General features: G+C 37.4%; 1 protein-coding gene across 1 annotated transcript in view; it reads right to left on the reverse strand.

The window, feature by feature from the left end:
- HSD17B4 (hydroxysteroid 17-beta dehydrogenase 4) overlaps positions 1 to 17092 on the reverse strand; it is a 98389-nt gene that overhangs the window by 34582 nt on the left and 46715 nt on the right. Inside the window, exons 11-15 of the mRNA XM_055550183.1 lie at positions 16952 to 17080; positions 10789 to 10892; positions 9160 to 9396; positions 6478 to 6529; positions 190 to 261 (exon numbers count right to left, since the gene is read on the reverse strand). Coding sequence (XP_055406158.1) covers positions 190 to 261; positions 6478 to 6529; positions 9160 to 9396; positions 10789 to 10892; positions 16952 to 17080 — 594 coding nt within the window. The remainder of the gene's footprint in view (positions 1 to 189; positions 262 to 6477; positions 6530 to 9159; positions 9397 to 10788; positions 10893 to 16951; positions 17081 to 17092) is intronic.

Raw genomic sequence — 17092 nt, forward strand, 5'->3', positions numbered from 1 at the left:
AAATCCCCTGAAATATCCCACTCTCCCCTTATTTTCTAAAAGAGTTTGTAAATTTTTAGAATGCTAATCTTGCTTTCTCACAAATTGGAAGATATATAGAAACTTATTTATCAACTTCTATGGTAAAGTATACTGCATACAAAGGCTATCAATTTAACAATATTATTATAAGAACTGGAAATTAGTTACCATCCATAAGAATTACTAAACCGGATCCTTTATCCAGGATATCAGCAACAATTGTTTCACATCTTAATTTTCCTAAAATGGAAAGTAAAAATAATAAATGTATAATAAATAAATGAGACTGTTTTAAAAACCATAAGTAATATATTATATGAAAACATGAGCAAATTTAACATAACTTCCACTGGAAGTTCAGCAAACTAAATAAATGCATGGTTCAGAACAATTTTCAATATGATGCTGAGTCATAAACATTAAAAGCAATCATAATGCCTGAGTTAGCAAATTTGAAATATTAGTAATTCTGATAAATTAGGTGGTAAAAAGTAACAATTTTCAATCATTTAATGAACATTTGTTAAGCAAACAATCAACACCATTTACTCCATTCCTTATTGAACCTTTATTGGCTTCAATAAGACAATGTTTCCTTCTAACCACTTTGTTCTTTCATGGACTCTTCTTTCCATTATTTAATTGGTGACTTCTTGATGGATTATCCTTGTTTGAGAGTGAACCCATAATCTTTTTTTCCAACCTGTTTCTCTCTTTTGTTCCCTACATGAATGAATGGTACTATCCACCCAACTGCTACGACAGAAACTTCAGCATGACGCCTGCCTCATAAATTAGTGTCTAAATGTGACAAGACTTGAGTAGGCAGACATGGAGAGACGTCAGAAGATATAAAAAGTTTTTTACTTCATCCTGAAGTCTACAAATAGCCATTTGGGCTTTTTAATAGGGAAGTGACACACACACTTGCATTTCAGAAATAATATTCTGGCTACAGTGAGATGAACAGATCGGAGGGGAGCAAGAATGGAGGCAGAGAGAACACTTGGAAAGTGAGAGATAATGGTGATCAAAATGAGGTGGACAGAAATAGGATCCTAAATGCACTGAAGGGAGAAAATCAAAGATCTTGGTACCTGCCTGGGTGTGAAAGATGATTAAAAAAATAAAATAAAATAATGCTGAGGTTAGCTAGGTTGCTGTCGCTTTCATCTCCTAAGCTGCTTCTGATTCTTCCACTTCTATCTTTCCACCACCACCTTTACCTAAGCTGCCATCATTTTATTTCAACTACCACAACAGCCTTCTAACTAGTTACCTGCACATTCACTCTGACCAACTTTAACACATGCTCCATATTATGTCTGATGCTATTTTTTCCCAGAGTTAACCTGATTATGCCAAATCCTTCTATGTTAAGTTCTAATGGTATCAAGTATGTTTCATCTGTACTGTTTATCACATATAGTTGTAATTATACATTTATTTGTGTACTTTTTTTTTTTATTATAGGCTGCCCTCCCCAACAACTGGGCTATATGCTCCAAAAGGGCACAGTCCAGATTTGTTTCATTTTCCATTTATTTGTAACCCTAACAGAAAGCCTAGATGTTAGGAAGCAACTGATAAATAACTGTCAAACTACAGATGATATCCCAAGATAATCAACTCCACATTTAAACAAATACCAAGCCTACTCCTTTCATAGCCCTACAGTTTCTCCACTTATATCCCTACTGATGCCTACAATCCTTTTCAATCAACCACATTCTCCAACCTAGATTATTACAAAAGGCTCTTACAAAATCTCCTTCCCTCTATCTCATTCCCTTATCAATCCAAGCATTACAAACAGGAGCCAGAGTTGATGCTTTCTAAAATCCACATTTGATCATATCTCCTTACAGTCCTTCAGTGGTTATCTTTTTTTTTTTTTTTAATTTTATTTTATTTTTAAACTTTACATAATTGTATTAGTTTTGCCAAATATCAAAATGTCAGACCTTCAGTGGTTATCTATTGTCTTTAAAATAAAAGCCAAACTTCCTCACATAACTACACACTGCACACTGCCTCAGATAAAAGGAACTGTGTAAAAACAGGCTGTAATACCAAACTGAAGACTCGCATTGAGATGGTAGAGTAGAAGGATGCAGAATTCACCTGCCACACAAACTCATCAAAAATACACCTCCACTGAAAATTAAGTGGAGACTAACAGAAAGACTCCTATACAACCAAGACTATAAGAAAGACCCACAGGTAATCAGGTAGGAAGTGAAGAAAAGCAATCAGGTAAGGACCTGTGGGAGAGGACTCAAAGGAAAAGGGAGATGGTATAGGGAGAGACCTTCCTGGGGGACTGAGCAATTTAAGCCACATATTGGGTGTTCAACAAAGGGAAGACAAGCCCCCATGGCTGGCTGGAAGGCCACTGGGACAAGAGGGTTATGGGAAGCCTGGACTCCAGGAGTGAGTGAACACTTACTTATTCTCAAGGCAGGGCAGAGAGGGCATACTGAAACCACCTGGGTGGCTGACTGGTTTTCTACAACTGCTCTGGTTCCCAGCCTGAGCTGAGGGAACATTTCAGCACCACTCACATCACATCACAGCTCCATAGTCTAGGCTGCCATGATCAAGGAAAAGGCTCAGCTATAAGATGCTAAGGACATCCAAACCCTAAGTAGCATCTGAACAGGGAGGGGACAGCCATTACTGGTGACTGCACAGGGGGCCCAGATCTCTGATGGTGGCCAGGCCAACAAAGCCCATGCCCCAACCCTCACTGAAATACCCATACCAGCCGCTCCTGCTCCTCTACTGAACCTCTCTGGGGCAAGGATGTCAGTGCTTGAAGTGGGAAGAGCACACACTTAAAGGGAACTGAACCAGCTCAGACCCAACCCTCAGGGCTTCTGCTCCAGCAATTAGAGATCTGCCCCTACCCCTAATGGGGAGTGGGGGTGGGGGGGTGGGGACAGCAACTAAGCTAAGGCGAAGCCCCACCTAACATCTGACTCTACTCTTCCATCTCCAGCCCCACCCCTTACAAAGGTGATATCTGTCAGCACACCCTGAAGAAAGACCCAAATTGTGCTCACATCAAATCCAGCTCTCCCATCAAAGCCACTGGGCACCTGCAGACTGTATAGGGGCACATCCACAAAAGAAAACCGTAAGTAATTTTTTCACCTAATTTCAACAGAAAAAGAAATAGATAAGCAAAATGAAAATACAGAGGAGTCTGTTTCAATTGAAAGAGCAAGAGAAAATACCTGAAAAAAAAAAACAAAACAGAAATAAATAATTTACCAGATAAAAAATTCAAAGCACTAGTAATAAGAATGTTAACTGAATTAGGAACAAGAATAGACAAATATAATGAGAGTTTTAACAAGGAACTAGAAATTTTTAAAAACAACCAATCAGAGCTGAAGAATAGACTAAATGAAAAGAAAAATGCACTAAAAGGATTTAACAGCACACCACCCTTATTGCAGAAAGCAAAGAACTAAAGAGCCTCTTGATAAAAGTAAAAGAGGAGAGTGAAAAAGTTGGCTTAAAACTCAACATGTAGAAAACTAAGATCATGGCATCTGATCCCATCACTTCATGGCAAATAAATGGGGAAACAATGGAAACAAGACAGATTTTATTTTTTTGGTCTCCAAAATCACTGCAAATGGTAAGTACAGCCATGAAATTAAAAGATACTTATTTCTTGGAAGAAAAGCTATGACAAACCTAGACACCATACTAAAAAGCAGAGACATCACTTTGCCAACAAAAGGTCCATCTAGTCAAAGCTATGATTCTTCCAGTGGTCATGTATGGATGTGAGAGTTGGACTAGAAAGAAAGCTGAGCACCAAAGAATTGATGCTTTTGAGCTGTGGTGTTGGAGAAGACTCTTGAAAGTCCCTTGGACTGCAAGGAGATCCAACCAGTCCATCCTAAAGGAAATCAGTCCTGAATGTTCATTGGAAGGACTGATGCTGAAGCTGAAACTCCAATACTTTGGCCACCTCATGCAAACAACTAACTCATTGGAAGAGACCCTGAGGCTGGGAAAGATTGAAGGCAGGAGGAGAAGGGGACGACAGAGGATGAGATGGTTGGATGGCATCACCGACTTGATGGACATGAGTCTGGGCAAGCTCTGGGAGTTGGTGATGGACAGGGAGGCCTGGCATGCTGCAGTCCCTCAGGTCGCAAAGAGTTGGACACAACTGAGCGACTGAAGGGAACTAAACTGAGGTGATACAGAAAAACACATATGTGATCTAGAAGATAGAATATTGGAACTCACTCAATCAGAACAGTGAAAAGTAAAAAGCAGAGAACATTTTAAGGGATCTTTGGGTAATATCATGCACACCAACATTCCATTAGAGGGGTCCCAGAAGAAGAACAGAGTAAAAATTTATTTGATGAAATTTGGCTGAAAACTTCCCAAGCCTGAGGAAGGAAACAGACGTCCAGGTACAGGAAGCACAGAAGATCCTAAAGAAGATAAATCCAAACAGACCCACTCCAAGACATACCATAATTAAAATGGAAAAAGCTAAAGAGAGAATTCTAAAGGTAGCAAAAAGAAAAAGAGAGGGTCATATAACAAAAGAATCCTCAAAAGGCTATCAGCTGATTTTTCTACAGAAACTTCGCAGGCCAGAAAGGAGTGGCATGATATATTCACAGTTCCAAAAGGGAAACATACAACCTAGGCTACTCTTCTCAGCAAGATTATCCTTCAGAATTGAAGGAGATATAAAAAGCTTTTGGATAAGCAAAAATTAAGAGTTCATCAATACTAAACCAACCCTAAAATAAATGTTGAAGGGTCTTCTCTAAATAGAAAAGGAAAGGATATAACAAGAATTAAGTATAGAAAAGGAAAAATCCCACTAGTAAAGGCAAATATATAGGAAATACAAAGGAAATATAGGAATATTTAGGAAATATTTAGCAAATATATAGGAAATATTTAGCAAATATATAGGAAATATAAAGGAAAGACAGAAGCTCAAATACCTAAATAAGCTACTACAAAGATTAAGAAACAAAAACCTGTAAAATCAAGTATGACTACAACAATAAGTAGAGATAAACATGAAGATGTAAACTATTACATCAAAAACACAAAGTGTGGGGGAAGGGAGTAAAAAATGTAGCTCTTTTAGAATGTGTCTGAAAAAGGACTGGTTTAAAACAAATATAGTTATAGATCAACATATATGAATTCCATGGTAACTGCAAATCAAAAACCTACAACAGATACCCAAAAACAAAAGAGAAAGGAACACAAGCAAAAGAAAAGTACAAAATCACAAAGGAAGAAAATTAAAAGGAAAAAAAAAACAGGGAAGGCTACAAAAACAACCAGAAACAAGTAACACTAACAATGAAATAGAACTATTCAGCCTTAAGCAATTAGAATCTTATAATTTTTAATAAAATAAAGTTGTTTAGTAGCTAAGTCACGTTCAACTCTGTGCAACCCCGTGGACTATAGTCCACCAGGCTCCTCTGTCCATGGGATTCTACAGGCAAGAATACTGGAGCAGGTTGCCATTTTCTTCTCCAAAATAAAATAAAAAGATTTAGAAAAAAATTAAAGTACAATTCTAGTTACTTGCTAACCTCTACATTACATAATATGAAATGACAGACTTTTTTTGTGTTTCACCACCTTATGCAGTCAGCATATAAATATTCTGACATCAGAGTAGCAACACAAAACAAATACATCAAATTAAAGTGAAAAAATGAGAAGCTCTACTGAACAAGTAAGATATAACTGAGAAAAATAAACTGATTATTAAGACAGACTTGATTTTACTTACTCTAAAAGAAAATATGAAAAAGTTAATTACAAAACATCCTGTATCTTTTAACCTTCTTTGCTTTACAAAAATCAGTACCAACACAAATACCTGAGAAAAGAATGAAGAATCCATGGGACTGATTATACACATCCATGACTGATTATACACAATCACTAAGTTTAAAATATAAAAAGAAAATGCTCCTTTTGGTTGTTGATCAGATTTTAAGTAGTTTTTTGAAGTAATTTATTAAATAAAACTATTTGAATAGGATGATATTTAAGTAACCAAAATAAGTACTAGTTAACATCAATGTGGGGATTCCTGGTGGCTCAGCAGGAGAGAATCCACCTGCTAATGCAGGAGATGCAGGTTCAATCCCTGGGTCAGGAAGGGCCCCATGAGAAGGAAATGGCAACACACTCCAGTATTCTTGCCTGGGAAATTCCATGGACACAGGAGCCTGGCAGGCTAAAGTCCTTGTGGTTGCAAAGAATTAGACATGATTTTAGTGACTAAACAAAAAACATCAGTATACACTAATGGTTGACATGCACACAAATAACATACAATAGACTTTATTTAGTCACTTCTCTGCCAGTTTAACACAATGACACAGTTTGGAAGGTTAGTCAGAACATAAAATTATGGTATGATCAAGAACTCACCTGCTCTGGGAAGTGGTTTATATAACTCCAAGTACTGCTCCCCATGAAGAATCTACATTAAGGTAAGCAAAATTTTGTCAGTAGACTTCCTTTCTCCATAGGCTCTTCTGTGAATACTGCTAATCCTAAATGGCATTTCACTGCCCACTTGTTCACATGACTACTTCCCCCAAACTATCTATCGCAGTTGGGCTCTTATTCCTTAACTATATTATTCAGAAATCATCAGTCCCCCAATTTAAAGTCTATCGGCTCTCTGGAACAGAGAAGGCATACTGTCTTCTTTCTTGACATTCTTAATCCTTGCTGAGTGATAATCATGGATTATTTGCCATGGAGACACTAAACTCAATATATTCCCAGGGCTCATCATCGTGCTTGGAACATACTGGGTATCCACTACATATCTACTGAATAAAAATAAACAAACTTGTCAGTACTAGTAATTTCAGGTGATACCTGGCAAATACAAATGACTCAGCCAAAACACAAAAATAAGTATTAAAGCCATGGTTACAGTAAAAGCACTATCAATGTCAACATTCCCTTAGTGTTATGTCTTACAAATTACCTACAAAGAGTAAATACTAAAGACCCTGTGTAATTTCACAGCCACATTAACCTCAATTTATCAAAACAAGAATATAAGAATATAATATAGGAAAACAAGTGAACAAAAAAAAACCTGACCATATATCCAAATGACCACACTCCACTGCTATGGGACAATTTAATTCCCAGTCTTCCTCAGAACCCAAAAAGGAAACAGAATGGGGAGGAGGATAGTGATGAGAGGACAAATGAAGGATAGCCTCAAAATCACATCTGGAAACATGGTTGGGAAGACTGGGATTCAAATCCCAAGATGGCTATCATTTCCAGCCACAGATTTTGAATACCATTCATGATGTCCAATTCCTTTCAATTCCAAGGAAGAATTCTGAAATATCGGCTTTAATTGTTTACAAGGACTTTATCCAAACAGGAGAACTGTATGCAAAAAATGCCATGGGAGAGTGACTGAAACAACAAACTGCTTGGCATCTATTTCTTGCCTCCTTCCCAACTTCATCAAATAATAAAATAAGTGTAGATTCTCATGGACTCAGAGAAGCAATGAACTAATGATTCTCTAGTAAACGGGTTCTCCAATCAATCAAAATCACAGAAATCAGTTTAAGGGTCTACTATTCAACAGTTATCAACTGGGTTTATGACCTGAACCTTACTTCAAGAAATAAAATATATCCTACCTCAAAAACCTCACAATTGTTTGCTCCTTCCTTCTTGAAATACCTTATTCACTCTGCTTCTCAAATACCACATTCTCCTGTGGTATACTTCACTCAGTCTCTTTCTTCCCAGTCTCTCTTTCCTTCCCAGTCTCATTCCTCCCATTCCTTCCTTTCATTCATTCCTTCCATCTCATTCCTTCCCAGTCTCTCTTGTTAACCAGGATCCCCAAACTCAGGATTTTTGCTACCTATATTCATACACTAGTGATTTCACCTAGTTTCATGTCTTTAAATCTTACTTAAACGCTAAGAATCCCAGGAGGGCCATCCCCCAACCTCTAAACTCATATATTCAACTGCCCACTTTGTATCTCCACTAAAACCAACTCCTGATCATCCCCACCTTAAAGTAACTGTACACATCTATTTTATTATACATAGTAATATGTCATATGTAACTACCATACATATTAAATATATTGTATATAATTAATTATAAATCATACATAGATAGGAGAAGGCAATGGCAACCCACTCCAGTACTCTTGCCTGGAAAATCCCATGAACAGAGGAGCCTGGTGGGCTGCAGTCCATGGGGTCGCTAAGAGTCAAACACGACTGAAGTGACTTAGCAGCAGCAGCAGCATACATAGATATATATGCATATACATCATCCCAGTTAACCAGACCAAAAACCTTCATCCTTGACTCCTCTTTCTTTCCATGCACATCAAGCCTTGTGCTAGAATTACTATAATAGACTTCAAACTGGTTTCTCTGCTTCCATGCTTGGCCCCCATATAATCTATTCTCTATAGAGGAGCAAAAATGAGCCTGTGAGTGAACATAGCCGGATCATATCACTCCTCTGTTCAAAGCATTACAAATGGCCTCTCATATTAATCAGAGTATGAGCTGAAATTCTCAAGTGACTACAAGGCCCTCTTCTCCTATCACTGCTCCCTTGCTCATTTACAGCTGTACTGACCTCCTTGCTGTTCCAAAAATAAGCTAAGTATGCACCTGCCTTGGGCCTTTTTCACCTATTCTCTCTGTTTCATATACTCTTTCCTCTTGCTCCTTCATCACTATGATCAGGTAATGATTACCATACAGAACTTACACATAAGGAAACTGAAGCTTAGAGAAGCTATTTACTCTTGGTCAATTAGCAACTAATGACAGAGAGAGAATTAATAACATTATGCCAAGGTTGCAGGACTGCACATAATTGTTGTTTTCTTCTTTTTGCTTGCTTTTTCAACTGCCTACCCTTCTGTTCTTAAAAAGAAAAATCAAAAGACATGTTAAATCTTTATTCTTGAATCAACCACTACATACTATTGCATTAATGCACCACACACACACACACACACACTAATGTGACATTTATCAATCATATTTAAAGAAACAGAAAAACAAAATAAAGATTTCTTATTATGCATACCTTTGCTAAGTTGATTGAAAGCCCAGGAATCTCTGCTAATCCTCCATTCATTATAGATTTCTGAGCAAGAATAACTCCAAAGGTTGGCAAACAGGAGAAATCAGAACTCCCTTCATAAATAAATTTCATATCTTTTGGCTCCTTGATTGATGCTCCCACTCCAAGGGCATACATAATAGTGTCCAGCTCCGCATAAGAAGAATAAAATGGAGGAAGTTTATGACCAATAGCTCCAGCCTGTGGACCAATTGTAGAAAATTATTTTTTCACTGATATTCTTATCAAATTTTTAACTTTTCAAAACTATTAACTGTTACATATTTAGTTTTGTAAATAGAATGGTATTTTAGTGAATTTGATGGAATATGTTTCACTACATTTGATTTTTTAATAAAACAATTAAAAACATGTGGGAAAAGACTTCATTTACAAATAAGTACTTTCTTATTGCCTGCTTCTTGCTAACAGATAGGATATCTCATTTTCAACCTTCCTGTCTCTGACGATGGAAAACCCTATTAATTCAGTGATTGTTAGCTACTCAAAATTATAAAAAAATAAATATAAATAGGAATAGTGAACAGCTCTGTAAACTCTATTATATAAAAGTCAGTATAAACAGATGAGCAAAACACTGCTTAGGGCTTATTATAAACTAGACTCCCTCATAATGGTTTGAGTTAAAATTAGATTTTTACCTTAAGTTGTTACCCAGGACTGTTCTTTATCTAACTGGATATTGTATTTTTCTACTTAGTGATGACCTGCCTAGCTAATTTGTGAATCATATTAGGTTATAAAAGAATGATGTCCAATTTTTGATCACTTTCATTCTAAGCAGGAGTCAACAAACAACAGCCAAGACTTAAGAATGATTTTTTACATCTTTTAAGAGTGGTCTAACAAAATAAAAATAAGATTATGTGTCAGAAACAGTGTATGGTCCATCTAGCCTAAAATATTTACTATCTGGCCTTTAACCAAAAAGTGATCCAATAGAGTAAAATCACATTTATAAACTGATCATATTCTCAGAGTTAAAATTAGATTGTTTATCACTATGTCTGCTGTGAGTCACAAAACACCACAACTGAATGTGTCAAATGATTTATTTCTTATTTATGCACTACAATTAAAAAAAAAAAAGGAGATGCACCAGAGATAGTTAATCAGTAAACTTCACAAGAGCTATAACCAGACTTCTATTAGACTTTCTGACACAGGGGAGACTTTTTACTTGCAGCCATGGTGACATATTTCCAAAATACAATCTGTCAATGCTTTCTCTTAAAAGACATGACTCAAAAGAAGCACTAAACTAAATATCCTTTTCTAAAAAGTTAGAAAGTGATGAAAGTATGATTATCAAAATGCTCCAAAATACAAAAGACACACTGAAGAAGAGTAAGTAAAAGTTACATTTAATATTTTAACCTTAATTCCATTCAAATTTTATACATATTTAGTACATGTTTTATAAAGTTTTATGGTCACTTATCTTTCCTATTTAACAATAAATTAATAGCTTGGAAAACCACTTTTTGCATGAAAGAATAGAGAAAGAAAAAAAGGAAAGAAAAGAAGAAATCTTTAGAGAAGGCAGAGTTTTAGGTTTTCTCCTCCACTTACAAATTCAGACGTGGCTGCTGATGTTGCACGGCTGGTAGGATTTGCTGAAACTTCTCCACCTGAATTTATTTTATTTAGAGCTTCGACTATACTGCCAATGGACTCTAAAAAAAAAAGGATAATAAATAATAATAATAATGATTTTTATCCATTGATGGATGGATAAACATGTGGTGTATATATATAATGGAATATTACTCAGCCATAAAAAGAACCAAAATAATGTTGAATAGAGACATGGGTGGACCCAGAGATTGTCATACTGAGTGAAGTAAGTCAGAAAGAGAAAGACCAATACCTGCGATACCACTTATATGTAGAATCTAAAAAAAAATGATACAAATGAACTTACTTATTAAACAGAGTTATAGGTGTAGAAAACAAACTGATGGTTACCAAGGGAGAAGAGGAGAGGGGAAGGGATAAATTGGGAAATTGTAATTGATGTATATACACGACTACACATAAAACACATATCTAGTAAGTACCTACTGTATAGCACAGGGAATTCTACTCAGTACTCCATAACGACTAAATGGGAAACGAATCCGAAAAAGAGTGGATACGTGTATAACTGATTCACTTTGCTCTACAACAGAAACTAACACAACATTGTAAATCAACTATACTCCAATAAAAATTAATTTTAAAAAATCACTCCAAGGTCGATGAACCTAGAGCCTGTTATACAGAGTAAAGTAAGTCAGAAAGAGAAAAGTAAATATTATATGTGTTGTGCTAAGTTGCTTCAGTCGTGTCTGACTCTTTGTGACCCTATGAACTGTAGCCCACCAGGCTTTTCAATCCATGGGATTCTCTGAGCAAGAGTACTGAAGAGGTTTGCCATGGCCTCCTCCAGGGGATCTTCCCAACTCATGTGGATCAAACCCACGTCTCTTACATCTCCTGTACTGGCAGACAGGTTCTTTACCACTAGTGCCAACTGGGAAGCCCAAATATCATATATTAATGCATATATATGGAATCTAGGAAAACAGTACTGATGAACCAATTTGCAGGACAGGAATAGAGATGAAGACATAGAAAATGGACTTGTGGACACAGCAGGGGAAGGGCAGGGGACGAAATGAGAGAGTAGCATCGGCTATATACACCACTGCTGCTGCTATGTCGCTTCAGTCGTGTCCGACTCTGTGCGACCCCAGAGACGGCAGCCCACCAGGCTCTGCCGTCCCTGGGATTCTCCAGGCAAGAACACTGGAGTGGGTTGCCATTTCCTTCTCCAACGCATGAAAGTGAAAAGTGAAAGTGAAGTCGCTCAGTCGTGTCTGACTCTTTGCGACCCCATGGACTGCAGCCTACCAGGCTCTTCCGTCCATGGGATTTTCCAGGCAAGAGTACTGGAGTGGGGTGCCACTGCCTTCTCTGACATACACTAGCCATGTGTAAAACAGATAGTTAGTGGGAAGCTGCTATATAGCACAAGGAACTCAGCTTGCTTCTCTGTGATGACAGGGAGGGATGGGGTCCAGGGGAGAAGGAAGGTGGAAGAGAGGCTCAAGAAGGAGGGGATATATGTATACTTAGAGCTGATTCACATTGTTGTATAGCAGAAACCAGTACAACATTATAAAGCAATTGCCCTCCAATTAAAAATAAATTTAAAAATACCACTCCCACTAAAGTATGGGAAAAATATTTGCATATGTGAAACATCTAGCCAATTATTGCACACTGCCATTTAAATAGTGGTATACCAAAAAAAAAAATAGTGACATACATGACAAACTTCCAGATTTTTCTTATATAGAACTATATTTCATTTGTACTGAAAAAATCTTCAGTCATGAAATTCAAGTCCCTCAACTGCAGGATAACTAAAGATGCACAAACTGAATTTTCTCTTTAGGATACTGGAATTTAAATAAGACAGCGTGCTTTGGTTAACCTATTACATAAAGATCGCAAAAGCATCATCTTTCAAGAGTCATAAAGAGCTAATGTTCCCCTGGTGAAATCCAAATAAATGTAAGCTATTTCTAAAAAAAAAAAAAAAAATGCTTTTGTTACAGATGTGACTAAGAAAAACTACAATGCTTTAGATAATCACGCCTGTAATATCCAGCAAACCTACTACAGAAACTTCACTTGTGTTCATGAACTGACTATATGATGTCAGGCTATTATTACAGGAAAAAAAAGTGAAAGACTGAGCAGACAGGATAACTGGGCGTTTCCATACTCTCTTAAGGTTATAATTCCAAGGAGGCTCAGAGTTTTGCAAAGTATGTGAGCAATTTTACAATTCTGTAAAGCGGGACCCTTGTCCGCAGAAGTACAATTCCAAGCCGGTGGAGGGAAAACTAATTTCCCTTCTTCTCCACCATCACCCCTCCTCCAGGATGCAACAATGTCGAGATTACCTCCCAGGTCTCTATACAGGTAACCTCAGAAAATATTACTGAAAATTCTTCCACAGAAAACCACCCATTGTGACTCCAGAGAGAGTTCAGAAGCTGCTATTCTGAGATCTAAAAGGTTAATAAAAGAAATTCATGGAGCATCCACATGTGCCCTAAGATTCCAAAAGCTCTGGGACCTTCCTAACAAACCTTGTATACATGGGCCTCCTCCTAAACTCAAACAAAAATGGTACCTAGACTACAGAATGTGAGATGACCAGGGGTTTCTGCCATTCCTGGTGAAGCTAGTGGAGAGGTTTCTTGCCTACTGATGCTTCTCTTACCACCCCATTTAGGTTGCTGCCTAGATAGGAGGCCATTTAACTGAAAGCATCAAGGCTTCCCTGGTGGCACAGTAGTAAAGAACCTGCCTGCCAAGGCAGGAGACGCAGGTATGATCCCTGCGTCAGGAAGATCCCCTGGAGAAGGAAATGGCAACACACTTCCATATTCTTGCCTGGGAAATCCCATGGACAGAGGAGCCTCTCCTGGAGCCAGACACAACTCCACAACTAAACAACAGCCTTGGTACAGACTGACGGTACTGAACTCAAAAACAGACCACCTGAATTAACTCAGCTCAAACACTGAGAAAGTGCGGCCCACTTATTCAACTTTTCTGAAATTTAGTTCCATCATCTGTAAAATGAGAACAGTGATATGGGTGCTTGGAAAGTCTCGATTTTACAAACAATGTAAGGTTTTTTCCACTGTACTTCAAATACTAGGGGTATCTTTTCATTTATAAGTATATAATTCATTAGTTAGCTTTTTCTTTATATTAGTCTAATATTTTTTAAAATTAATTTATCTATTTTAATTGGAGGCTAATTACTTTACAATACCATAGTGGTTTTTGCCATACATTGACATGAAATCAGCCACAGGTGTACATGTGTCCCCCATCCCAAACCCTCCTCCGACCTCCCTCCTCATCCCATCCCTCTGGGTTGTCCCAGTGCACCAGTTTTATGCATCAAACTTGGACTGGTCATCTATTTCACATACAGTAATATACATGTTTCAATACTATTCTCTCAAATCATCCCACCCTCACCTTCTCCCACAGAGTCCAAAAGTCTGTTCTTTATATCTATGTCTCTTTTGTTGTCTCACATATAGGGTTGTTATTACCATCTTTCTAAATTCCATATATATGCATTAGTATACTGTATTGGTGTTTTTCTTTCTGACTGACTTCACTCTGTATAATAGGCTCCAGTTTCATCCACCTCATTAGAACTGATTCAAATGTATTCTTTTTAATGGCTAAGTAATATTCCATTGTGTATATGTACCACAGCTTTCTTATCCATTTGTCTGCCGATGGACATCTAGGTTGCTTCCATGTCCTGGCTATTGTAAACAGTGCTGCGATGAACATTGGGGTACACGTGTCTCTTTCAATTCTGGTTTCCTCGGTGTGTCTGCCCAGCAGTGGGATTGCTGGGTCATATGGCAGTTCTATTTCCAGTTTTTTAAGGATCTCCACGTTGTTCTCCATAGTGGCTGTACTAGTTTGCATTCCCACCAACAGTGTAAGAGGGTTCCCTTTTCTCCACACCCTCTCCAGCATTTATTGCTTGTAGACTTTTTGATAGCAGCCATTCTGACTGGCGTGAGATGGTACCCACTGTGGTTTTGATTTGCATTTCTCTGATAATGAGTGATGTTGAGCATCTTTTCATGTGTTAGCCATCTATATGTCTTCTTTGGAGAAATGTCTGTTTAGTTCTTTGGCCCATTTTTGATTGGGTCATTCATTTTTCTGGTATTGAGCTGCATGAGTTGTTTGTATATTTTTGAGATTAACTATAAAACTCGTAGAGGAAAACATAGGCAAAACACTCTGACATAAGTCACAGCAAGATCCTCTATGACCCACCTCCCAGAGTAATGGAATTAAAAGCAAAAATAAACAAATGGGACCTAATTAAACTTAAAAACTTTTGACAATGAAGAAAACTATAAGCAAGGTGAAAAGACAGCCTTCAGAGTGGGAGAAAATAATAGCAAACAAAGCAACTGACAAAGAATTAGTCTAATTCTTTTAAGGCAATAAAGTGGAATTCTGACATCAGAGAAAAGTTTTTAAGATATTTGTTCCTTTTTCCTTTTCCTCATTTTCATTGATAGGTGATTGCTACTCATAAACTAAATTTACCTCAAATACTAAAAAAAAAGAATACAGAAAATGATACTGCTAATGACATAACAATCATACTCTGATTGAAAAAAGCATAAAGAAAATTTCAGCAAGTGTACCAGCAGACAGGGAAGCGTCAGTAGGATAAAAAGAAAAATAACAGGCTAGTCATTTTTCAGATATATTCTTCTATTGAATTTTAAATATAATGCTGGGGGGAAAATAATTTTCCTATAAATAATTCCAATTCACAATCTTTCCTAGACAGGCCCTTTAAATTTCATATACTATATACATACATGAGTTATACTAGAAAAAACAATATAATTTTTATTGGTCATTTCCTGTGGCATATCATAGATAAGATGATTCAGTAACTCAAGATAACAAGCATTTACTAAATGCTTTCTATGAGTTCAGCACTACCCTAGCACCAAATACAAAAGAAGGACACACAAGATATAGTCTCTGCCTCCAAAGGAACTCTCCAGTTAAGAAACCACGTACTTATGGGAAAAAAGCAGCGGAAAGCAGTTGTGATTAGAAGCTCAAGCGGAAGAGCTCAACTAAGAGAGAGATCCATGAAACCCAGAATATCTGGGAAGATTTTGCTGAACATCTAGGGCTTGAGTTTTTCTGAAGAAGCACTGAGATTAGCAGAGGTGATAAAAGCAGTAAGGAACATCTTAGAAAGGCCAAGAAACAGTAACAGGACAAAGTGCTAAAACAAAGCAAAATCTATTCACTAGATAGAAAAGCCCTAAGCCTAAATAAAATAGACTTAAACTTTTGAGGAAATTAAAAAAAAAAAAAAATCAAGTCAGATAAGAAGCATGTGATTAGATATGGCAAGACTGAAATCAACCATTAGATGGGGAATAGATGCATTGAGCACAAATGGGTAAACACTTTCTACTATCCCCCAATCACATATGTACTGAAAAACTAGGATCATAAGAAAACTGGAAAAACTAGACTTCCCTGGTGGCACAGCTGATAAGAATCTGCCAGCTAATGTAGGTGACACGGGTTTGATACTTGATCCAGGAAGATTCCACATACAAAGGGGTAACTAAGCTCGCATGCCACAACTCCCGAAGCCCTTGTGCTCTAGGGTCCACAAGCCGCAACTACTGAGCCTGTGTGCGGCAACTACTGAAGCCCACCTGCTCTAGAACCTGTGTTCTGAAACAAAAGAAGCCACTGCAGTGAGAAGCCCCCGCACTGCAACAAAGAGTAGCCAGTCCCTGCTCTCTGCAGCTAGAGAAAGCCCATGCAAAAGCAATGAAGATCCAGCACAATTATAAATAAATAAAACGACCACTGGATGCTCATATTTTTAAAATAAATAAAAATAAAAAGAGGCTTGAAAAAAAAAATGTAACAGAACAAAAAAAAAACGAAAATTGATAAACCGACAGTGGGAGTAACATACATATCTGAAACTGGAGAGTTCTAATACTTACTGGAGCAGAAAATGTACTGTGGATGACTCGAGCATCTAAGTTAACACAGTTAAGAAGATAGTTCCATAAGAGAAGAGAATGCTTTATTGCCTCTGATTCCCCTGGCAGGCCTGAACTCACTTCTTTACCTTGAATACTCTTAGGCTTGGTGGCATTATCGAAATCACAGATCTTCGTCCAGTTAGCCTTCACTGCCTCAGGAGTCATTGGCTGAGTCCTCTGTCTCACAAGGGCTCCAAGGCTTCGCTCCCATTGTACTGGTTAAAGAA

The sequence above is a fragment of the Bubalus kerabau genome, chromosome 1 (genome assembly GCF_029407905.1).
Source record: "Bubalus kerabau isolate K-KA32 ecotype Philippines breed swamp buffalo chromosome 1, PCC_UOA_SB_1v2, whole genome shotgun sequence".
Classification (NCBI taxonomy): Eukaryota; Metazoa; Chordata; class Mammalia; order Artiodactyla; family Bovidae; genus Bubalus; species Bubalus kerabau.